The 25,440-nt window shown below is 38.3% G+C and overlaps 2 protein-coding genes across 12 annotated transcripts in view; one reads left to right on the top strand and one right to left on the bottom strand.

The window, feature by feature from the left end:
• Window positions 1-22,351, bottom strand: part of CEP57L1 (centrosomal protein 57 like 1) — a 69,705-nt gene extending 47,354 nt beyond the window's left edge. For 3 of the 11 annotated variants that reach the window (XM_044244489.1, XM_044244479.1, XM_044244494.1), the window contains exon 1: window positions 2,502-2,630. Coding sequence is in view for 5 of the 11 variants with exons in the window: in XM_044244497.1 (XP_044100432.1) it covers window positions 22,256-22,288 (33 nt within the window). In the remaining 6 variants the exon portion in view is untranslated. Of the gene's footprint in view, window positions 1-2,501; window positions 2,631-22,255 lie in introns of those variants that run through there. The other 8 variants (XM_044244497.1, XM_044244456.1, XM_044244460.1 and 5 more) reach the window with 7 other exon arrangements.
• A 592-nt stretch (window positions 22,352-22,943) lies between these two features.
• SESN1 (sestrin 1) overlaps window positions 22,944-25,440 on the top strand; it is a 122,205-nt gene continuing 119,708 nt past the window's right edge. The window contains exon 1 of the mRNA XM_044244513.1: window positions 22,944-24,053. Coding sequence (XP_044100448.1) covers window positions 23,775-24,053 — 279 coding nt within the window. The 5' untranslated portion in view covers window positions 22,944-23,774. The remainder of the gene's footprint in view (window positions 24,054-25,440) is intronic.

Raw genomic sequence — 25,440 nt, forward strand, 5'->3', positions numbered from 1 at the left:
GGGTGGCTCAGTCTGTTAAGCGTCTGCCTTTGGCTCAGTCATGATCCCAGGGTCCTAGGACTGAGTGCCACATTGGGCTCTCTGCTCGCATGAGGCCTGCTTCTCACTCTGCCTGCTGTTCCCCTTGCTTGTGCTCTCTCTCTCACCCACTCTCTCTGTGGCAGATAAATAAATAAAATCTTAAAAAAAAAAAAAAAAGAAATATTCTGTTCAGGTCCTTCCCTTAAATAGCAAGCCTTAAAAACTGGAATCCAGCTTCATTCATATTTATAATCTTAGCACTTAATTCAATAGTTAATAAATGCTTGTTAAACTGAAATGAATTAAAAGCCATGTAGAAAAAAAAAAAAAAAGCCATGCAGAGCTCCAAGATAAATCCTACTAACAAGTCACCTCAATAGAAAGTAAAAGGAAGATGTCTATGTCATTCAGACAAAAGAGAGTTCCAATCACTAACAGTAGTGTATGAGTTATTCTGTCAAAAAGCAACACAAATACCTAGGTTTGTCATAGCATTGCTCTTCTTGGTATTCAGAACTCCATATTCATAATTCAAATTCTTACACCTACTAGCAAGCTGCAGTATCTTAAGCACACCAACTTCTGATTCATATATCTGAAGTGAACAACTGTTCACAAAAGGGCTGATGTAATCTATTGATGGACAGAGTTGTTGACAAGCTGATCTGTAAAGAGATACCACTAAGTCTTTCTTTTCTTTCTTTCTTTCTTTCTTTCTTTATTTCCCCCCTAAACCAGACTTGTTGGCACAGCTGCTAGGGTCTTAACATGAGAAACAGCATATGTTATTGAACTGCATGGAGGGCAAAAGGGCAAAATCTAATTTTCCTGCCTAGCTGGGGTAGCTTAATTAAGATAATCAAAATACATTTTACTTAAAATGCACCTTTGAAAATTTGTATTAGCTTCCTCTTAAATATTCTAGTTCTTCAGCAGTTTTCAATGTGCATACTTTACTTTTAGCTGACTGTGCCAAATGCTGCAAGTGCTGAGGACCTTCCAATGTACCCCAACAGCCAAAATACAGGAGGCATAGAAGAGACCTTATGATGACTAAGCATGGGATCTTTCTTGCTCCTAAGAATTTCTCTTGCATCCTGTTTGAGGCTGCCTGTGACTGTGTCTACATAATTTGCTTCATAAAATATTGAGATGACTTTTCAGGAAAGCTAATGTTAGGAATTGGCATAATTTTCAGTTTTCATTCCATTTCAATTCCAATGATATTTGCTGAGTGTCTAACATGTGTCAGATTTTTTGCTAAGAGATGGAGGTGGACAGGAAGAGGTTATAGTCTCAGGTGAAATAAATGAAATGCCTAAACAACTCAGGGTTTTGAACTTGCTTTGAACTAGTACAAATTTGGTGCCTTGCAAAAAGTAGAGGGTTGACTTCATGATGCTGATTTCATCATGACAGTTGGCCAAGTTTGACATTCTAGTCTAGACCAATCCTGGCTAAGAAACCTAGTCTCCTTTAATATGACCAACTTTCATCCTTTAGTTTAAAAGCTTCCTATCAGCTGCAAATTACAGCCTATCAGGAGGGAGAGGAGAGGGGCACTTGGGTGGCTCAGTCTGTTAAATATCTGATTCTGGATTTTGGCTAGGTCATGACCCCAGGGTCTTCAGATCAAGCCCTATATCAGGCCAGAACTGTGCTCCACAACCAGCATGGAGCCTGCTTATGATTCTCTTTCCTTCTCCCTCTGCCCCCTCCTCCCTTTCTCTCTTAAAAAAAGTCTCTGAGGGGCACCTGGGTGGCTCAGTGGGTTAAGCCGCTGCCTTCGGCTCAGGTCATGATCTCAGGGTCCTGGGATGGAGTCCCGCATCGGGCTCTCTGCTCAGCGGGAAGCCTGCTTCCTCCTCCTCTCTCTCTCTGCCTTCCTCTCTGCCTACTTGTGATCTCTCTCTTTCTCTGTCAAATAAATAAATAAATAAGTCTTTAAAAAAAAAAGTCTCTGAAATGCTTAAAAGGGAGAAAATGACATCCTTTTTTGACTAAAGTTTATACAAATACAGATAGGTCAAAGCTGCTAAACTCAATTCTTTAAAATGTATATAGTCTTGGGGCGCCTGGGTGGCTCAGTGGGTTAAAGCCTCTGCCTTCGGCTCAGGTCATGATTCCAGGGTTCTGGGATCGAGCCCCACATCAGGCTCTTTGCTCAGCAGGGAGCCTGCTTCCTCCTCTCTCTCTGCCTGCCTCTCTGCCTACTTGTAATCTCTGTCTGTCAAATAAATAAAATCTTTAAAAATAAAAATAAAAAAAATAAAATGTATATAGTCTTATATAGTATATTATTCGCAACTGTACTAAAAGGCAAAATCTAGAATTATCAACTAATACTTGAAAAGTATTACAATTTACAAAGCCTTTATACATCGAATTTTAACTTAGCCTTACAAAGTGGCATAATATCGTTATAGTTATTTTTGAACACACGAGGAAACCAAGGCAAAAATATTAAGCAACTTGCTTACCGTCACAGGTGTACTAAGTGGCAAAACCAGAATTCAAATTTGGGTTTCCAGACTCTAAATATGGTGCCCTTTTTGTTTCTGCACTGCTTTCCATAAATTGTAGTTAATCCAATTTTCCCCTATATTAGCCTCAGGAAAAAACAAACTAACAGATTAATTTTCCTAGTGCTATTTAAGCCAAAATTAAAGCAAGCTTGCACTCCCTTAAGTGCATACACAGACAGTGAGTAGACCAACCAACACAGCTGCTGACAACAGACAGATGCCAACTTAAGGTTAACAGTTTTCCCTTGTATAAATAAATCTACACATAGAGAAACATGTTTGGCTGAGTATAATTCAATTTGTAAAATTTCCAAAGCAAACAAACATTATAACTATCAGAATTGTTTTCCCTTGAAATAGAACTCCTGTGGAGATAACAACTGAGAAAACCTTAAAACATCTTTAAAACAAACTCTACTCTCTTCTTTAAAAAAAAATACACATACATACCCCCAAATAAGTATTTCTTTCCATTTCTCCCTCCTACCCACTAATCCCTCAACTGCTTCTGACAATGAAAAAATAAAAAAATTAGCAATGTTTTTTGAAGTTGGCAATTCATAACTCTTCCAAAGCCATCCACTATCTTTATAAAATTATCTTTAATGTTATTATAGTTTCTGTGATTTGATTTTAGTTGCCTTAACAAACATAATTTTATTTTAGCAATGTCTGCACATATCTGTCTTCCTCTATAATCCCTCAAGAGCAAGGGACCATATCTTATTCATTATTCTGTTATCCACTGGACTTATTATAGGGTAGTCATTTAATAAGCATTTGTTGTCCTCAAATCAATAAATGCAGTAGAAATAAGTAGATACAAGACTAACAGTTAGCAAACATTTATTTATAAATGAATGCATATATTTTACTTCTATGAAATCAGGATTCACCTTTTTTTTTTAAAGATTTAATTTATTTATTTGAGAGAGAGAGCACAGAAGGAGGGGGAGAGGGAGAAGCAGTCTCCCTGCTGAGCAGAGAGCCCAATGTGGGGCTCGATTCCAGGACCCTGAGATCATGACCTGAGCGGAAGGCAAACACTTAACTGCCTGAGACACACAGGCTCCCTGAGGATTCACCTTTAAATTATATTTGGCAATATGTTTTTTTTTTTCATTGTGGGACATAAAGTAATGCTGTGCCTTATAATCTTTGGCATCTTGGATTCAATGAATAAAGTCTTTATAAAATATATACATTAAGAACATTCTTTTCGGGGTGCCTGGGTGGCTCAGTGGGTTAAGCCTCTGCCTTCAGCTCAGGTCATGATCTCAGGGTCCTGGGATCGAGAGAGCCCTGCATTGGACTCTCTGCTCAGCAAGAAGTCTGCTTCCCCCCTCTCTGCCTGCATCTCTGCTTACCTGTGATCTCTTTCTGTGTTAAATAAATAAATAAAATCTTAAAAAAAAAAAAAAGGAACATTCTTTTCATGCAATTGAGTAAGTAAATGCAAAGTGCTGATCATGGATCTCTAAATTACATAAAGATGTAAGGGGGTGTGCCTTACAGGTGTCTCCCCTGCTCTACCAAATCAATGAGTTAGGAAAAAAAAAATATCAGTGGGTTAGGTCTTCGAGAGCCAGAACTTTATTTTATTCATCTTTGTACTTCTAGTATGTGCTCTCTAGGGGCACAATAAAGATGAGCTAAATGAATAAAAACATCTGGTCTGGAGAAAAGAATGACTGGGGGAAATGGAATGATCAATGCTGTAAAGGGAAAAAAAAAAAACAAATTATAAAGACAACTAGGCTTAAAGAAACAAAAAGAAACATACTTACTTTAATATTTAAAGTATTGATGATCTACCATTCACTAAGGATTCATAATATTAAACAGTATTTACCAAAATACTAGCTTCATAGGATATTAATCAAAGTTACTCCCTTAATTAAATAAATTTCCAGCAAATAAACTTGTTGAAATGGGTAAGACAAAATTAACCAACTTCTTCACCTGCAAGGTTTTAAAAAAAAATTCTTTAATATTAATCCAGATTTTAATTTTTAATATTCCACTTTATTATCTTTAACATTCTACTATCATTGTGAATTTCCAAAAGAGGTATAAAGCATGCATTTCCCAAACTTATTTGCAACAGAAACCTTTTTGGGGTATCCTCTTGAGAAACGAGCATTCCACAGAACAGACTTTAGATAATATCTATATACAGAATCTTCCAAGTAGCTCTACACAGAAGACAACTATCAAAATATTACGATACGTAACTGGTAACATGAAATAACAAGTGTTAACAGAAAAAACAAATAGCAAATTGTCCAAAACATCCTGTTGCATATACAGAAATTCCTATTTCCAGAATAGGAGGGTAAAGGAAGAAAAAGAAACCTCCTTCTTAAAAAAGTTAAAAATTATAATGATCTTATATTTAAGCTCACTTGATTTAGTAAATAACCACTCTGGTATATCTAATTAAATGGCACCAAAAAACTGTAGTATACTTTCAAAAGTACCTGACAGATCATAATGTAGCCAAATTATTGGGACAATACTACATTATCTCATTAAATCAACTCATGAAACAAGGAGGGTTTATAACAAAGAGTACAATCGAGCAACAGATTTCAAACAATTGATGTGAAAGTACTTTGGAGCAAGAAGTAGAATTTGTCTCATATATTCTAAATGAATAGAGTCTAAAAAAAAGAATATATCACAATAAGATCTCACAGCCATCATCTGTCCCCTTTTGAATAGAGGAATATAAGGAAATATAATTAGGTTCAAACAAAATGAGAAAAATGAGGAACATTAAATTCTTAGCCTTTATACACCCTGGGGCCAGAGATTCCTCCCTCTACTACTACTTACTGGTGGGCATTATATTTGGATTCACCAGTGCAGTGGTGATAATACTAGTTCAAACTAGTTCTGTGACCTTATCCTAATTAGTACCTAAACCCCCTCCCAACTTTATTTAAAAAATAAAAGGGTTGATTTAAGTTATCTCGAAGTTTTCATCCATTTTTAAAATTCTACTAAGAGAGAGGCAAATTTACTTGCATGTTGAACTTTTTTTTTAAACTTCTATTGAAGCCATATTTTTGAGCTCTAAAACAATTAAAATTTTGTCTTTGCAGTGAATACCCCTATAAATACCTTGGTAATCTTATCTAGACAACCATTAAGATTTTAAACATTTGAAGAATACATAGTTTTAATTATTTCAACAAGTATTTGTTTACAACACCCTCCTTCAGAAAGACTTTTAAATGACTTATAAAATTACATACAAAAAAGGAAGGTAAGGGCACCTGGGTGACTCAATCCTTAAGCGTCAGCCTTCAGCTCAAGTCATGATCCCAGGGTTCTGGGATGGAGCCCCACATCGGGCTCCCTGCTAGGTGGGAAGCCTGCTTCCTCTTCTCTCTCTCTCTGCCTACTTGTGATCTCTGTCTGTCAAATAAATAAATAAAATCTTAAAAAAAAAAAGAAAAAAAGGTAGGTAAAATAAAATACGAAAAATTCTGACAAAATGTTGAATTACTATGAAAGAGAAAAGTTCACCTCCAATCTAAATACAGAAATACCGGATAATATGTGACATTTGCAAGTAAACAGCCAAGCTCAAATGCAAGAAAAAGAACTGGTTAAGTGTCAAAAACAGAACAGTTAAGCCATACTGGTGAAAGGGTGTTAGGTTTTTAAAAATGTTTAAAATGACTTCTAAAATCAGACTTATTAAATGTATAAGTCTAATGTATTAAATTGACAAATGCTGCTTAATTACTTAGAAAGATGTTACTTATTGGAAATGAAGATCTGCCTTGATAGTTGTTTAAAGTATTTGAGAAAATATGATAGGCTAAATAGAAAAATGCAGTTTGAAATACCTAGGGTACCTAAATTTATAAGTGCTATTCATGTTTAAGGAAGACTTAATCTACTAGGTTTACCAGTTAACTAAGCATTAATCAAAGAAAAAGCCAAAGTCCTAATTCCAGGCAAAGACTACTAGATCTAAAATATGATCTCGTAAAATTTTTAAGTTAAATTCAAATGCTTAGGAAAAACATTTTGAAAATTGCAACTTTAATAAACTTTCATAAATTTAAGAAATAAATTAATAAAACGTTTTAAAATTACAACTAGTTAAAACAAACTAAAAGTACTACTTTTCAAGACCAAATGTGTACCTCAGATACTAAAAACAACACTTTGACAAGGATTCCCACTATTAGTGGTAGTATTCAACATACAGCTGGAGAGTACACCAAAGGATAAATAAAACAGGAAAAGAAACCAAGATGGATAAGGATTCAAAAGGGAAAAAAAAATTGTTCTTTGTAGGCAATACGATTATTTACATAGAAAAGTCAAGAGAATTTGGATATGCCTGGTTGCCTGGTTCAGTGGTAGAGCATAAGACTCTCCAACTCAGGGTCATGAGTTCAAGCCCCACACTGGGTGTACAGCTTACTTTGATCATCATCATCATCATCATCATCATCACCATCATCTGGATAATCTATGTGGAAACTGTAATTTTAATATATATATATAATACATATATTTTTTTTTCAGACAATAGTAAAAAATCATAAGAATCATAGGGATAAAGCCAAATAAAATTTGTAAAATCTTTGTGAACAAGATTTGTTAAAAGAAGGGACTGTTCTTCTAACTATTAAGATTTATTATAGGGGCGCCTGAGTGGCTCAGTTGTTAAGCATCTGCCTTCGGCTCAGGTCGTAATCCCAGGGTCCTAGAATCAAGCCCCACATCAGGCTCCCTGATCAGTGGGAGGCCTGCTTCTCCCTCTCCCACTCCTCCTGCCTGTGTTCCCTCTCTCGCTATCTCTTTCTCTGTCAAATAAATAAAATCTTTTTAAAAAAAAGATTCATTATAGAGTGTTAGTAATTAAAATAGTGGTATTGGCACAAGGTGAGAAAAAGAGACCAATGGAACAAAACAGAGTCCAGAAATAGACTCTGGGAATTTGGTATATGAAAATGAGGGCATTTTCTTAGGAAAAGGATTACTATTCACAATTTGTGCCAGGATAACACACTATCCATACTGTAAAAAGTAACCGTCTATCTTTATTCCATGACAAACACAAAAATAAATTCCAGCTAGACTCAATGCCTAAATGTAAACAACAATCTTTAACTGTTCTTGAAGAAAATATAGAATATGTTTCAGACTTTGGGTATGAAAGACTTCATAATAAACAAGACAACTTACAAACAGGAAAAGTGATAACAACTAAACTAAAATTAAAACTCCATGCAACCGAAGATACCACTGACAAAGTTTTAAAAAGCAACACATGTAACATATAAAAGATTAGTACTGAAATTACCAAAACTCCTACAAATTTATAAGAAAAAGCTCAATAAAGGGACAAAAGATATGAAGAGTAGTTAACAGATGAGAAAATATGGATATTCAAAAGCCAAAAAGATACTCAACTTCGGGAAATGCCATGCAATCTGGAAAATGGAAATTAAAACAATGAAAAATTATTTCACACCCATCAGACAAAAACTTAGAAAAAAGTCACTATTTGGCAAGGATGTGGGGAGATGGAAATTTCCATGAATGACTGGTGGGAGTTTAACTGGCAGAAAATTTTGGAAGACAATTTAAAAATTGTGATGCTGTATATACCCTATTACTCAGCAACCCTACTTCTTAGTATTTATGAATGAAGCCTAGAAAAAAATGTAGGTATATACAGTGATGTTCATTGTAGCCTTGCTTGCAATAGGAAAAAAGGAAAAAAAAACGTAACTATATATTAACAAGGGAATGGAGATAAATTGTATCACATTCATATAATGAAACATCATGTGGCAACTGAATAAAAAATTAGATTCACATTTAGTAACATGGATAAACTTTAAAAATATATTGTTCAGTGAAAAAAGCAAGTTATAGAATGACAGTATTATAAGTTGTCTTTTATATAAAATCTTTTTAAAACATGAAGACAATATATTGTAGTACTAAGGACACTTCTATATACATGTAATTTTTTATTCCATCAAAAAAAATGAAGGAAAATGTTAATATTTGAAAAGTTACAAAACAGTGTTTACTAACTTACTCTTTTGTCCTTTTGTTTGAAATATTTAGTATTTTTAAATGACACAAAATTTTAAAATCTTACCTAGATATGTATATACTCACATAAAATATGTGGGTATGAAACAGTAGAAAAAGAGTAGAAAAACAAGAATGAAGCCAGAAATGAGATCGGTTTCCAAAATTTATGTCATAAATTGTACATACATATTAAGAGCTAGCTCACAAATCTTTCAGTAAGGGCAAAATAAATACATATTAAACAATTTTATTTTTAAAAAATATATTAAAATAGCCAGAATATTGGAAACTTAGGACATTCAAGGCACATCAGAGTAACTTGGGAGACACCAAAGGCAGAAGAACTGGAAAAAAATTAAAGAGTGAATTTTTTTTTTAAAAGATTTTATTTATTTATTTTGACAGAGAGAGATCACAAGTAGGCAGAGAGCCAGGCAGAGAGAGGAAGAGAAGCAGGCTCCCCGCTGAGCAGAGCGCCTGATGTGGGGCTTGATCCCAGGACCCTTAGACTATGACCTGAACTGAAGGCAGAGGATTTAACCCACTGAGCCACTGAGGCACCCCTAAAGAGTGAATTTGATATACGTTTTCATTCATTTACTGCAGAAAGAAAATAACACACATGAAAGAAAACTACTATATTCTAAGACTAGTATATATGAGAAAATAAGCTTTTTAAAGGCTGAGAAGAATAGAATTCAAACTGATCTTGCTGGAAAGAATTCAAATCAATTTTGCTAGGGACATCTTAAAAATAAAATCTAAAGATTCAAATTGAAAAGCTTCTGGGATTCACCTGGGCAACACACACACTTACATATATACATCGAAGGTACACACATAACACTTGGTTGCTGTGCTACTTTCTAACAAATCAAAATAAGAAAAACTAGGTAAGCAGTTGGAGGCAAAACTTGAATATTACAAGTTTTTTTCAAGAAAAAAATGGGTAACTGTGTATGGTGACAGATGTTAACTAGACTTAATTGTGGCGATCATTTCACAATATATACAAAAATCAAATCATTATGTTGTACACCTGAAACTAATACAATGTTATATATCAACTATACCTCAATAAAAAAAGAAAAAAGTCTTCGAATAAATCACCTGAGAAAGTAACCACAGGCCTTCCTTTACTTATTATCTAGAGGTTTTATTTTAGATATTCATAAGGAATATATGTATCTTTTTCAACTACGAAATTAATTTCTGAAAAAGAAAATCAGACCTTTCACTGCTGAGACTCTCCTTCTCCATCCCTTTCACTTTATTTCCTTTTCTTTTCTTTTGTTCCATGAAGTGGAAGTGATTTTGTAATAGTACTGCACAACAGCAATCATAAATTACTATCTAATTTAATTACTTTTATCACCTTTTACAAATCGAAACCAGGAGGAGATAATGAACAAAAAGTTTAAGAAATTTTATTAATCTCCTAGGTAATAGTACACACTTTCCATAAACTCATAGTATCATGTTTTTCAAAAAAAAAATATTTATTTATTTGAAAGGGAGAGAGAGCATGAGCAGGGGAGAGGCAGAGAGAGAAAGGGACAAGCAGACTCCCCATGGAGTGGGAAGTTCACGCGGGGCTCGATCCTAGGACCCCAATATCATGACCTGAGTAGAAGTCAGACCCTCAACCCTCTGAGCCATCCCTCCGAGGCGCCCCTCATGTTGGACTTCTGATTAAATACGCAACTCAAGAAACATGGATGATAACACAGTGAGAACTAATATGTACTTCTTATGTTTGATGGGATCACTATAAATGCAGGTTAAGAAGGTCAACAATTTTATCACCAATCCCTCATGGCAGCCTACCCCTAAAATCATAATGTGCAATGCAATAATCTTGCTTTAATATAAAACAATAAAATTCCACTGTCATCTATTACTCAAAAAAGAAAAAGAGAAGAAAAAACCAAGGAAACATTCGGAGATAAAATTGCTTGTGATACTAAATAGTAGATAATTAACATAATTTCTTTTAAAAACAAATTGAAGTCAGTCATCACATAAGGAAATATTGAAGGTTCAGATGGCTTCAGCATGGCATAGAAAGGTGAAAGTAGGGGAGAAACCATCGATGGGCTTTTGCAAACCTTTATCACTAGGCAGAAAAGTAGCAAAGAAATGGCAATGTAGACAAATATCAGGGGATCTACTCCTAATGGTAAGAAGTCTCCCCAACAAATAATTTACATGTGTAACACTCATCCAAATGCACATGTTAGCAACAGATAACAGTAAAGCAGCACTGAAATGGAACTGTTAGTACAGTCTCCTGATATGTCCAGATAAAGCTCTCCTTGGCCCATCTTTGGGTTGACGTCAAGCCTCTCTCCCAAGGGATATTTTTGAAAACAATGCTTAAATGGTTGAAGTATTCAGTATACTCTTTTTTAAAGTTTTTTTTTAACCTGCTAACATTATTGATCAAAATAATTAATAATTTCAGAGCCAGCAGAAACTTCATTAATGAAAATATAAGTAAATCTAGGCACAGACATTACTACACTTTTCACACAAAATTAACTCAAAATGGAGCATAAACCTATGTGTAAAACACAAAACAGTAAAACATCCAGAAGATAACACAGGAGAAAATCTGGGTGACCTTGGTTTCAACAATGACTTTTCACATACAACACCAAAAAACATAACCCATGAAAGAAAAACTGAGAAGTTTGCCTTCATTAAAACTTAAAAGTGCTTTGTAAAAGACACCATCAAGAGTATAAAAAGACAAGCCACAGACTGGGAAATATCTGCAAAACAAATATCTGTTTTCATCATACCTGATAAAGAACTTGTGCCTTTTTAAAATGGGCAAAAGATGTGAACAGATGCCTCACCAAAAGAAGATAAATACAGGTAGGAAATAAGCATGTGAAAAAATGATCAATACTGTTTTAGGGAATTGCAAATTAAAATGAGATATCATCATTTACCCACAAGAAGGGCTAAAATCCAAAACACTGACAACACCAAAGGTGTAAGGATGTGGAGCAACAGGAACAGGAATTCGTTGCTGATGGAAATGCAAAATGGTATGGATACTTCGGAAGACAGCTGGGAATTTATTACAAAGCTAAACATAAGATTACCCAACAATCCAGCAATCATGCTACCAGTTATTTATTTAAATGAGTTGAATTTTATGTCCACAAAAAACCTGAATATAAATGTATTTTATAGCAGCTTTCTGTATAATACCGAACATACAACATTCTGGAAAAGGTCAAATTACAAGACAGTAAAAAAAAAACAGGGGCGCCTGGGTGGCTCAGTGGGTTAAAGCCTCTGCCTTCGGCTCGGGTCATGGTCCCAGGGTTCTGGGATCGAGCCCCGCATCGGGCTCTCTGTTTGGCGGGGAGCCTGCTTCCTACTCTCTCTCTCTCTCTCTCTGCCTGCCTTTCTGCCTACTTGTGATCTCTGTCGGTGAAATAAATAAATAAAATATTAAAAAAAAAAAAAAAAACAACAACCAGTGGTTGCCAGGGGTTCAAGGAGAGGGAAAAAGGCATAAAAAGATGGAACACGGGTAATTTTCAGGGGTATGAAACTATTCTATATGATCCTGCAATGGTGGGTACACGACATTATGCATTTGTCAAAACCCAAAGAATGGAAAACAGGAGAATGAACCCTAACGCAAATTATGGGCTTTAGTTGGAAAAAAAATTTTACTTTAACTGCCCTCAGTTCACAGATGAAGACTCTGAGACCCAGAAAGATCGACAGACTTGCCCAAAGTTACACAGAAAATTAAGGGCCTCAGCTATAGTCTGTTATTATGAATAAAGGTCCAAGAGAGGGATGTTTGTTGATTTAATTCAGCCCTGTTAATACTTGAGTTGGGCTACCATTAAAGACCTTTGAGGCTTTCTGACCATGTGAGATATTAAACACAATAAGGGTACAAAGAATAAAGAATTGAGCTTAAGTTTTGATTATTCCATTTTCAATACAAGTATGAGTAAAAGGCTAAGAAACTAGAGCTGTGGGCATGGCACCTCAAGAAGGCAGAAAGCAGGGCGCCTGGGTGGCTCAGTGGGTTAAGCCGCTGCCTTCGGCTCAGGTCATGATCTCAGGATCCTGGGATCGAGTCCCACATCGGGCTCTCTGCTCAGCAGGGAGCCTGCTTCCTCCTCTTTCTCTCTGCCTGCCTCTCTGCCTACTTGTGATCTCTCTCTGTCAAATAAATAAATAAAATCTTTAAAAAAAAAAGAAGGCAGAAAGCATGGGTGAGCCTGGTGGGATTGAGGAGGGCACGTACTGCATGGAGCACTGGGTGTGGTGCATAAAAAATGAATCTTGGAACACTGAAAAAAATAAAATTAAAAAAAAAAAAAAGAAGAAGAAGGCAGAAAGCCCTTCTTTGGGGAAGGCAGAATAATGAACACTTGGGCTCTAACTTGGTATTTATGCTCCATTGTTTGTTACCCGCCCCCCCCACCCAAATCTGTCATCAGAAAAAAGCTACTGCTTTTTTTTCTGAATACCCGCCTTTTGGGGGGAAGGCATAGAGCACTGTAAAGAAGAACATGAGTTTTGTCAGGAGACAGACAGGCAAGGTTTCCACTTCCAACTCTGCCATTTACTGGTTTAGGTGTTTTGAGGCAAGTTATCTAAACTCTCTGGGCCTCCGCTTGCTTATCTGTGAAAATGGGGATAATAATATCTACTTCATAGAGTTACTGGAAAGAAAATCCATATAAATCACCTGGCATAATACAGGCACAGAGTAAACACACTGAATATTAACTACCGATAACAGCAATTATAACCATTAGATTTTACATATGTGTGAATGTGTATTAAGCATGTCTTAAAAGTTTTTAGGATTAGATAGGACATAGGAAAACAAATATACAAACAGAAGAAATGGTGCCACATACTTAAATGCATTATATACATTATTTTATGGAGTTTTCTTAACGAGGCTATGAAGTAGAGAGTCAGCCAGTGGGTCAAGGATTTAAGGAGCATCTACCATGTGTAAATCACTGTTTGAGACACTGAAAGTACAGTAGTAAACAAGACAGGGTCCTTCACAGAGAATACAAAATAAAACAGATAAATATGTTCAAGTGGATAATTGAATTGCTATGATGAAGATTAAAAAGGGTATTAGGTGATCTGCTTTAGCTAGCATGGTCAGGGAAAACATCTCTGAAGATACAGTTTTTGAGATAAGTCTAAACCATTGAGGAAGGCAGTCATTTGAAAATCTTAGGTAAGAGCATTCTGAGTAGAGAAAACGGCATATGCAAGGATCTTAAATTTGGTATATTCAAAGATCGGAAATGGGTAACAACATGTTCTGTCTTTTATAGATAAAGAAAATGGGGCTTTAGAAAGATTAGCAATATGAATAAGGTAAATGGCAGCGGCAAGAATTTAAATGTCTAGCTTCAAGTCAATGGTCTCATGGAATTATGCTGCTTCTCCCCAAAGTTAGCAAAACATCTCAATCTGTTCTCAGCTATGGAAAAATTCTACTTCCCAATCTTCTGAATGTACTTATGAAAATTTACCAACAGAAAGCAGTTCTTCTAAATTCAAAAACATCTGTTTACTTTATTTGTTGTAAAAATATAAGGCAGACAATGGGGCACCTAGGTGGCTCAGTCGTTGGCTCAGGTCATGATCCCAGGGTCCTGGGATGGAGACCCACATTGGGCTCCCTGCTCTGTGGGAAGTCTGCTTCTCCCTCTCCCACTCCCCCTGCTTATGTTACCTCTCTCACAGATAAAATCTTAGAAAAAAAAAAAAAGCAGACAATATGAAACTAAGACTCTAAATTAAACAGTGTAAAACTGTGTCATATTAAATAAAATTTTATGTATTAATTATATTTCCCTGAATAATACATTCTTTAAATGTTTCATATCATATAGATATATTGATGAAACATGGTGTTTTCAGCAATTTTTATAATAGAGCTGGACATGGAGGTCTTGCTAAGAAATAGAATCTTTTATGCTGCTATTTTATGAAAAAAATAATTGCTGTATTTTTACTTTTTATAACTTTTCCCAATTAAGAAGCTTAAAACACAAAATATTAAAAATAAATTTTAAATTTGGAAAAAAAATGAAATATAATTCAAGGATCTCGTTAAACGGTGGCTCAGTGGGTTAAGCCGCTGCCTTCGGCTCAGGTCATGATCTCAGGGTCTGGGATCGAGGCCCACGTCGGGCTCTCTGCTCAGCAGGGAGCCTGCTTCCTCCTCCCTCTGCCTGCCTCTCTGCCTGCTTGTGATCTCTCTCTGTCAAATAAATAAATAAAATCTTTAAAAAAAAAAAATTTTAGAGAATGCTGACAATAGTAAGATTATACAAAATAACGCTCTTTAGTTCATCTACAAAGCACTTTTATAAACATTTCATACTGAGTGACAAATATTACTTTACATAAAGATGCTTATTTATTTGAGAGAGAGAGCAAGCATGGTGGAGGGTGGGAGACAGATGGGGCAGAGGGTCAGGAAAGAGAGAATCTTAAGCAGCCTCCATACCCAGTGTGGAGTTCGATGCAGGGCTTGATCTCATGACCCTGAGATCATGACTTGAGCTGAAATCAAGAGTTGGATGCTCACCTGACTGAACCACCCAGGCACCCCCAAAGATGACTATTTTATTTTTTTAAAGATTTATTTATTTATTTGACAGACAGAGATCACAAGAAGGCAGAGAAGCAGGCAAAGAGAGAGAGAGGGGGAAGCAGGCTCCCTGCCAAGCACAGAGTCCGATGCGGGGCTCGATCCCAGGAGCCTGGGATCATGACCCGAGCTGAAAGCAGAGGCTTTAACCCACTGAGCCACCCAGACGCCCCAAAGATGACTATTTTAAAAGATACAATATCTTGAGTACCAATATATGCCAGATGCAAATCGAAACATTTTATATACATTACCTCATTAAATCTACACAATAGTCATTGGGAAGTAGGTAATTATCCTCCTTGTACACATAAGAAAGCTAAGGCTATCTCATGTCTGACATCCATGATTAGGGAGGTTAAATAATTGGCCAAATTCATACACCTAGCAAAACGCAGACTTGGGATTCAAATCCAAGATTATGGGGTTCTGAGGTCCATGTTCTCCTCACTATTTGAATATATAGCTATACTTCTCAACAAGTTAAGATTTCATGTGCAAAAGTTGTTCCAAAGCAGTACTAGGTACTGTTCATTTGCATGACTTTTAAGTCCTTCAAACAAGATATTAACACGTGCAAACCTGGACTTAGTATCTTCCCATCCCAAGACTGGCATTTCTAGTATATTCCCTACTCTGATTAATGGAAGGAGTTAAGTCTTCACCATCCGGAGAGCAGTCAACCCAGGACTTTTTTTTTAACTCCCATATCCAAATAGTCATTAAATTCTATTGATTCTACCTCCTAAACATCATCCTTTCTTCATTATCTCTCATATAAACCTTCAGCTACTACTCTCTTTGGCTCACTGCTCAGCCAAGCTTCTTCAAAGAGTGGGCTATATTCTACATAAACTTTATGCTTTTTTTTTCTTTTAAAGATTTTATTTCTTTATTGGACAGATAGAGATCACAAGTAGGCAGAGAGGCAGGCATAGAGGGGGAAGCAGGCTCCCCGCTGAGCAGAGAGCCCAATGTGGGGCTTGATATCAGGACCTTAAGATCATGACCTGAGCTGAAGGCAGAGGCTTAGCCCACTGAGCCACCCAGGCGCCCCTAGACTTTATGCTTCTTAAGGGCAAATCTGAACAGGAGTTTTTTAAGTATGCTGCTATATACTTATTGCCAATCAGAGTTGCCTGTAGTAGGTTTTCAATAAATGCTGAATAAATGAATGCAAATGTCTGGCTTCCATCCTTCCATCCCCCTGTGAGTGCATTGAAAAAGGTCACTGATGAATTTCTGGTATCAAAACTGCACTGTCTTCTATGGTAAATAAAACCTAGATCTTCTGAGGTTGACAATGAAAGAAAAATCTCGGGCGCCTGGGTGTCTCAGTGGATTAAGCCGCTGCCTTCGGCTCAGGTCATGATCTCAGGGTCCTGGGATCGAGTCCCGCATCGGGCTCTCTGCTCAGCGGGGAGCCTGCTTCCCTCTCTCTCTCTCTCTGCCTGCCTCTCTGCCTACTTGTGATCTCTCTCTGTCAAATAAATAAATAAAATCTTTAAAAAAAAAAAAAAACAAAACTGGCATCCTGATAAATCCATCAGTCACTCACACATACACTGTCACACACACACAATCTCCACATCTTACAAACTCTCATAAACTTAGCAAGATTGTTTCTAAACTCACAAGATTTAGGAGTACTGGTTTTTTTTTTTTTTTATGGTAAATTCATCAATGAATTTCATAATAAAGGCCTCTTAGGGACCAGCCAGTCAACTTTTTCCTTGATTAAAGCACTCTTCATTTAAGGCAACAACTCCTTGGGGCACCTGGGTGGCTCAGTCCGTTTAAGACTCTGTGTCTCAGGCTCCCTGCTCCGCGATGGGGAGTCTGCCCCTCCCCCAGGACCTGTGCACACACGCGCTCTCTCTCTCAAATATATAAACAAAATCTTTTTTAAAAAAGAGGCAAATTTTCTGAAGTGTTTTCACTATAATAAAGTACCTGCTACCAATTGTCTTGTTTTTGTTAACTATATGTAAATATACAATACCTTTGAAAGTTCTGTGACATTGTATTTTTCTTCCATTTACCCATCAAATATGCACTAAGTTCATACTAGATGCCAAGCACTGTACTCAGAGCTGCAGAGGATGAGCAAAAATCAGCACAGCTGCTGCTCTTCTGTGCTTAAGCTTTAGAAGCAAACACACACTGGGGCACGTGGGTGGCTCAGTCTGTCAAGCATCAGATTCTTGATTTTGGTGCAGGTCATGATCTCATCAGGGTCATGAGATCAAGCCCCATGCTGGGCTCCACACTGGGTGTGGAGTCCACTTGGGATTCATTCTCTCTCTCTCTCCCCTCTACCCACCTTTGCCTCCCCCCACCCCGGCACGCTCTCTCTCTCTCAAGTAATAAATAAATTTTTAAAAAGAAGCAGGCACACTTTCATAAAATTATCACAGACTATTATAAAACTACATTTGTAGCTCATTAGCAAGTAGAGACATGGTAAAATAAGAGTATATTTTTATAGGGACATTTAATCAGATCAGGGAAACTAAGAAAGTGGTCTTTGAGCTAAGATCTATAGGAAGGAGAGTCAAAAACAGGCTAAAAAAGTCTGGACAGGAGCACTGGGTGTGGTGAAAAAATAATGAATACTGTTTTTCTGAAAATAAATAAATTGGAAAAAAAAAAAGTCTGGACAAAGAAAACAGTACAAAGGTACTACATCTGTACTCACTGTCTCCAGTTCTTCTCCCATTCTCTCTTAAATAAAATGACCATCTGACTTTTATACTCTTAACCAAAACTGCTCTCAAGATCCTCTATGACCTCCATATTACTAAATACAGCAGTCAGTTATCAATTCTTTTTTTTTTTTTTTTAAAGATTTTATTTATTTATTTGACAGACAGAGATCACAAGTAGGCAAGGAAGGCAGGTGACAGAGAGAGAGGAGGAAGCAGGCTCCCCGATGAGCAGGGAGCCCGATGCGGAGCTCGATCCCAGGACCCTGGAATCATGACCTGAGCTGAAGGCAGAGGCTTAACCCACTGAGCCACCGAGGCGCCCCCAGTTATCAATTCTTACCTCACTTGGTCCAGAGCGGCACTTCATGTACTGAGAACTCCTTCCTCTTTAACCACTTTCACTTGGTTTTTAGGATACCACACTCTGTGGGTTTTCCTCTACGTTCACCGGCTGCTCCTGCATAGTCCCCCTTGCGGATGACCCCAGATCAACCAAACACTAAGGAGTGCCTCTTTTTATGATATCAACTACTCTCCGGCTTTAACTGCTATTAAAGCACTACTATGAAATCCAATTATTCTATCTACAGCCAGGTCTTTCAGCTCATCTCTATACTCACTTACCCATCTTGCCAATTCCACACTTCTACTTGAATATCTTAGAGACATCTCAAACTTTACATGGCCAAACAAAACTCTTGATTTCCACCTCCTTACCTCCATACACAAATCTGGAGACTTTCCCACAACATTAAATTCCTTACGTCCTGTTGTTCAGTCTAAAAACTTTGGAGTCATCTTTGACTCCTATACTCTCATACCTCATATCCAATCTATCAGTAATACTTGTTGTCTAAACTATCCTAATAGATCCAGACTGTGGGCCTCTTCCCGCTGCCTCCACTGTTAGCAGCCTGGTCCAAGCTACCACTATCATCTCTAACCTGGAGTATTACTTTAGCTTCCTTACTAGTGTCTCTGCTTCTACACTTGCTTCCCCCTGGTCTATGCTCAACACAATTTCAAAGAAGTAATCATTTTAAAAAGCGCATAATGCAACTGATCTGCTGGAAGCCCTCCAATGGCTTCCTCCTTCAATAAAAAGGTCAAAGTCCTTTCAATCACCTATGTGATGACCTTCCTCTGTCCTCATGTTCTTCTCCTCCCTTGCACTCACTGTGCTTGAGCCACATTGCTATTTCTTTGCTCCTGCCCACCGGCCTTCGTACGAGCCATTCTCTTGACAAGAATGTTCCTCCTCCAAGTATCTGCACAGTTTATTCCTCCTCCTACTTCAGGTCCCCTCAAATGTCCCCTTCTCTGACCACCTTATTTAAGAGTGAACCTTGCCCCCCCCAAACTGGCACTTCCTAGTCCCCTTCCTGGTTGGCTCTTTTTTTCTCTCCACCACATTTGCCTTCATTTACCACATATATTACATACTTATTGTTGATCTCCCCTTAATAGATGCAAGCTCTTATGAGAGTAGAGACTTTTGAACAGTTGACCTTTGAACACTGTGGGGGTTAGGAATGCCAACTCCCCACCAGGAAGTAAAAAATCCCACAACTTTTAATCCAAGTAACTTTTGATGCCTCCGCTAAACTTAACTACTAAAAGCCTACTGTTGACCAGAAGCCTTATGGGTAATATACATGATTGATTAACACATATTCTGTATTTATACTATATACTGTATACTTAAAATAAGGTAAGCTACAGAAAATGCTATTACGAATGCCATAAGAAAAACAGATTTACACTACTGTACTGTATTTATTAAAAAAAAAAAAAGAACATGTAAGTGGACCTCTACTGTTCAAACCCATGATGTTCAAGTGTCAATGTATATTGTGCTCAATGATGTGTGATTTTCCCATTACATAGCAGATACTTAAAAGATGTTTGTTGAGTGTGTATATGGATGAAGGGAATATGAGAACCAGTGACCGAAGAAAGATCTGTATGGCTGAAGCAGAGATAGATGTAGAGTAGTAGGTATAATATTAGGTGAGGCTGGAGAGGTGGAAAGGGACAAAATGATATTAGGTGAGGCTGGAGAGGTGGAAAGGGACAAAATGATATTATGCTTTACAAATAAGTTTTGCCTAAGAATAGTGAGATAGCAATCAATGATTTTAAGTGAAAAGTCTAGTCCAATTTGCATTTCAAAAAGATCATTGTGACTCCAGTGTGGAGAACCAATGGAGAAAGGCCAGAGTGAATTATCCCTATTGTAACGATCTAGGCAACACACAATGGCAGTTTGGAAAAGACTGTGCTTGTGCAGAGGATGGGAAAAGGATGGATTTGGAGGCTATCTGGGAGATGAGATTGAAAGGACTTGGTAATAATTGGCTATAGAGGCAGGAAGGACAGGAAGAAATCAATAATGTGTAGTTTTCAAATTTTCACAAGTAGATGGTAGGATCATTAACTGAAATAGGAAACACTGAAAAAGAATCAGACTCGTTAAAGATAACCATCCATTTGGTTTTAGGCATGTTGAACTTGAGAGGCTTCTGAGGTATCAAACAAGAAATATCAAGGAAATGGGTATATGAAAACTGGAAAGGTAAAGGAGGATAGAGCTATACATTTAAAAGTCACAGGTGGTAGTGAAACCATGGATTTGGAAGGGATCATATTCAACTATGTGATAAGGGGACAGAGATTTGAGAAACTACCCTACTCTTTGTGCATTGGCCAAAGGAGGACGAGCCCAAAAAAAGACAAAAAAAAGAATGTCGTTTTTATTTTTTGAAATCATATTCATAAGAAGTTCACATTAAAAAAAAAATCTGATTTAAATCAGTAGCAGAATTTAAACCAGTAGCATAGAATGTAAACCATACCCAAGGCTTTCCAAATTATACCAATTCATCGAAACTTATCTGTTCAAGGACAGGTCACTTTCAGAAACTATCTGGAAAATTCACAGTACTTGTCTCCTCACAGCTACAGAATACATCAGTAGATAAAAAGTCATCCTTCCCCAAATATGGGTGATTTGGCTTATTTTGGTTTCCTGAAAGTTTCATACCTCTCTCACTTCTAGGCTTCACCCTATGCTGTCCCTTTAGCCCTCACCCTATGCTGTCGCTTTAGCCCTCTTTCCCCAGGATGAAGATTTCCCTGGTGATCTTTCTAGCCAAGCCAGATAGCCAGATATCATATTGTACTAAAACTGTGCATTTAACCATTAGGTTATGTAACTAGATAGGGGCTGTCTTTGCCACTGTTGTGTACTCAGTACCTCACAGGGCTAAATTTTCATCTTTTTCATTTTTAAATTTATTTTATTTTTTAATAGTTTTTATTTAAGTAATTTCTATATCCAGCATGGGGGTGGAACTCACCCCCCCGGGGGATCAAAAGTTACTGCTCTTTGCACTGAGCCACCCAAGCGCCCCAGGGCTCAATTTTTAGAAAAAAATCTCTTCCGCAATGTGAAGAATTAAAATCGAATTTGGTTCTCAGTCCATTGACTACCTTGACTTTTCTCAAGAGGAATGACTTTTCAAAACCAAACAGTAGTTTTTAAACAAATGGATCTTCTAAACGTACTAAGTTTTGGAAATTTTTATAGGTCTTTTTTCATGCAGTATCCCTGCAAACATTCATTATCTAGGAATACTGGGGATTCTTTCCCCCTTAATCTCATACAAAATGGATTTGAAAACTCGCTTTCAAAGCCTTGCCTGGGATTTCATTCTACTGAGCGTATACAACACAGAACACCCCTATGAAATGGCAAACAAAAGTGCAATGCACAGGGATACCTAATCCCTCGTGAGCGAGTCCACCTCAAAGGGCTAAGCGGAAGCCGCAGCAAGACGCACCGGTTTCTACAGCATCCCTCTTTTTTTTTTTTTTTTTTTAAAGATTTTATTTATTCATTTGACAGACAGAGACCACAAGTAGGCAGAGAAGCAGGCAGATAGAGAGGAAGGGAAGCAGGCCCCCCGCAGAGCAGAGAGCCCGATGCGGGACTCGATCCCAGGACCCCGAGATCACGACCCGAGCTTGCCCGGCCTTTTGCTGCTCTCTAAGCCCCTTGGGGTCCCGATCATTCCTCGCGCCTTCATATGCCCTCGGCCTGGGGCACCCGGACTCTCCTTCCCAGGCAGATTACTGGACACTACCCCTGGACTAAGGAGGACAGCTCTAGATAGCTTGGTCTCCAAAATACGTGAGGAAATAGGAGAAGGAAAAAATCCTGTCAAAGAAAAATTGGCAGCCAAACCTACAGTGCTCACCGAATCGACGCTCTCAACCTCCATCCGCGCTAACCGTTGGCTCGAAGGCCCCTACAGGCGACGTCGCAGTGGCTCCTGGGGACTGTAGTTTCTATCGCCCACAGAACGCGTCTGTACATCAAAACTACATTTCCCAGAAGTCAATGCGAGGACGCCCTGCCTTCTTAAATCTCGGTTTTGGCGTAATAATGAGACTGTCACTATTTTCAGACTAATTTTAAATTTCGATTCAATTTCTTCCAGATGTGTGTTTACGCCCTCTTTCTTTGCCGTGCTTGTCTTGTCTGTAATGGTTTCAGTGTACTTCAACTCCTTACTTTTCTCTCCCCTTCTCCAACCGGGAGAATCCCAACGTCAGAGGACGAAAAACGCCACCGACGCAAAAATGCCCCTTAGGCGCATGCTCCCTGCTCGCATCACGCATGCGCAGCAGCCGGCAGCAGTTGGCGGCCGCTCGCGGACTTGGGGTCTGGAGGTAGCCGGCTGGAGGGCGGGGCTTTTTCCGATGGCTTTGCCTCCGCGGGTCGCGTCTGCTAGGGCGGGGAAGAGGGCGCTGGGGCAGGGGCGGCTCCTGGGTTATGCCGGGCGGAGAAAGGGGAGGGGCTGGGGGGTGAGGACCCCATCTCCCCTCCCTGCTCCCGCCCTCTGGGCCGAGCCCCACCGATGGGGCTGGGCGAAGGGGCGGGCTCTGCGCCTCCCGCCTGGCTTCTCCGCCAGCTCCGCGGCCCGGCCCCGCTTTTGGGGATTGTGGCCCAGCCCTGTGCCCGTCAGGTTTAGTGGGCGGTGGGCGAGGACGCAGGTATAGGAAAAGAAAAGGCGTCTGCTCGGGGATCGGGAATCTTGGGGCCAGAGACACTTTCCTCCAACGCTGCAGCCGGGACAGCGGCTGCCAGAGGCGGCCGCCACCAACGAGCGACTGGGTCTCCGGCCGCGGCAGCCAGTGAGCAAGGGTTTGGCGAGATTTCCCCACCAGCTCCCGGCGGCAGCTGAGGGGTAGGGAGGAGCTGCAGGGGGCGGGGACTGGTGCCGGAGGAGGGGCGGGGTGGGAATGCTCCTGAGAACCCGGTGGCTGCCCAGACAAAAAACCCCGAATGGCTGGAGCGCCTTCAACTGTTACCAGCCTTTTTGGGCAGAGCACGGATTTGACAGCTCCACAACGTGAGGATATCCGCTGACCCCGCGAGACGGAGGAGAGCACTTCCCCGGGACTGCCTGTGCAGCAAAGCCAGCGCTGTAGGGTTTCAACTTTCCAACTTTTTTTTAGTCTCTGACAAGAAGACTGCCCCTTCATGTAGGAGAGGGTGAGTTCTGTCTCGCAGATTGGTTGAAAGCAATTAATATAAAAGACACTTCTGGTTCCAGATGTCTCCCAGACATTTGTGTTTTCATGACGATTCGATTTCTCTGATTTTATTCTTACATTTTTTCTCGTTTTAAAAATACAAAGTGCTTTTGGGGACATGCTGAAAGGTAACTGAAGACGGCAAAGAAAAAAAAATCTCCAGTTGTCATGGCTGAAGGGGAGAATGAAGTGAGATGGGATGGACTGTGCAGTAGAGATTCAACTACTAGAGAGACAGCACTGGAAAACATTAAGCAAACCATTTTGAGAAAAACCGAGTATCTTCGTTCGGTGAAAGAGACACCTCTTCGTCCATCAGACGGGCTTTCAAATGCTGTTTCTTTGGATGGGTTGAATAAACTTCTTGCTCATCTGCTGATGCTTTCTAAGAGATGTCCCTTTAAAGATGTAAGAGAGAAAACGGAATTTATTTTGAAGAGCGTCCAGGTAAGAAAACCTTGTAATTACAACCGTCCATCTCCATCTAGTACAGTGCAGTTTTACCTGCAGTTATTCACGTTGTATTTGCTGCTAGGTGGTTTTGTGAACCCATTACAAATTCATTCTACAGCTTAAATTTAGAGTGGCTTGGAAGACGTTGAATCTGGAGCCGAAACTGTGCAAGTGGAACTAAAATAAAAGCAGTTTTCAAATATAAGTAAACAAGAATTGTCCTTCTAGAGAGTTTTAGCAGGAACTGTATTCCTCCCAGAAAAATATGAGAAAGTTACAGTTAATTGCAAGTAAAGACTTGCTTTTCCTTATATTCATTTTTACATATTATTAGGAAGAATAGCCAGTATACTTTTCACATTGTTACAAACAATATTCTGTGTGGAAAGTTTCTTCATTTAAAAGCCTCTCAAATGATAAAGGATATTAAATGTTTCTTCACTTGTTCAGGATAATTGGTGAACTGTTTTCTCATGTTCTTTGAAGCAAAACAAGAAATCAGGGTCTGTTCTCCAAAAACTTTTTTTTTTTAAATGAATTACATAAAATAATAAAAGCCTCTGTTACAAAGAAGCTAACATCTTCAAATTAAAAAGTTGAATCCAGGTTGAGTGAATGGTAGAAACATTCATGGTAAATTATTCAATTCGTTTTCTCTGTGTTTGCCTCAATTGTTTGATTTTTCTTTTTCACATACGTACCTACTTAAGTTTCAGTGTAACAGATGAAAAATATTAGTTTTCCTCCTGTTTTGTATTGTGATCAATTTCTCCTGTTTTATTGGAAGATTTATTAGAAGGGTTTTGTTTGGGCTTGTTTGTTTAGAGAAAGGTTGTTTTTAGATCCTAAGAATGGTCAGTAACACTATGCTGGTCAGTCTAAATTACTCAATCCATGTGTTGTTCCAATTCATTTATGAGAAGTTCTTAAAACTTATAGTTTACTTGGATACACACACATGGATATGTAAGCTAAGATTAATAGTTTTTCTATTTTGGTTAGTTTAAAGCAACAGAAAAATAATCACGTCCATAAAATGAAGACTCTTTTCAAGATCTTGGGATATTTCTTCTCATAAACAGTTTGGACAATTCATTTATCCAGAGTTATCAGAGAGGAATTTTCTAGATACCTGAAGTTTACCCTTTAAAGCCTTGAAAGTTATTTCTCTCTTTCTTAGACTGCAGTGTCTAGAACAGCCATTTTTTCCCACAATGGGATCATCATTATACACATCAAGTACTATTGTTTAGCTGAGGGTGGAGTATATGGGACCACATGGTCCATATTTTTGGAATTTTTGTGTTTAGTTTTTAATAGTTTTTGTTTCTCCTCTTACTGTCAGTATACTTCACTTTGTTCTCTTCCTGAATCTTTAATT

Source organism: Neovison vison, chromosome 1 (genome assembly GCF_020171115.1).
Source record: "Neovison vison isolate M4711 chromosome 1, ASM_NN_V1, whole genome shotgun sequence".
Lineage (NCBI taxonomy): Eukaryota > Metazoa > Chordata > Mammalia > Carnivora > Mustelidae > Neogale > Neogale vison.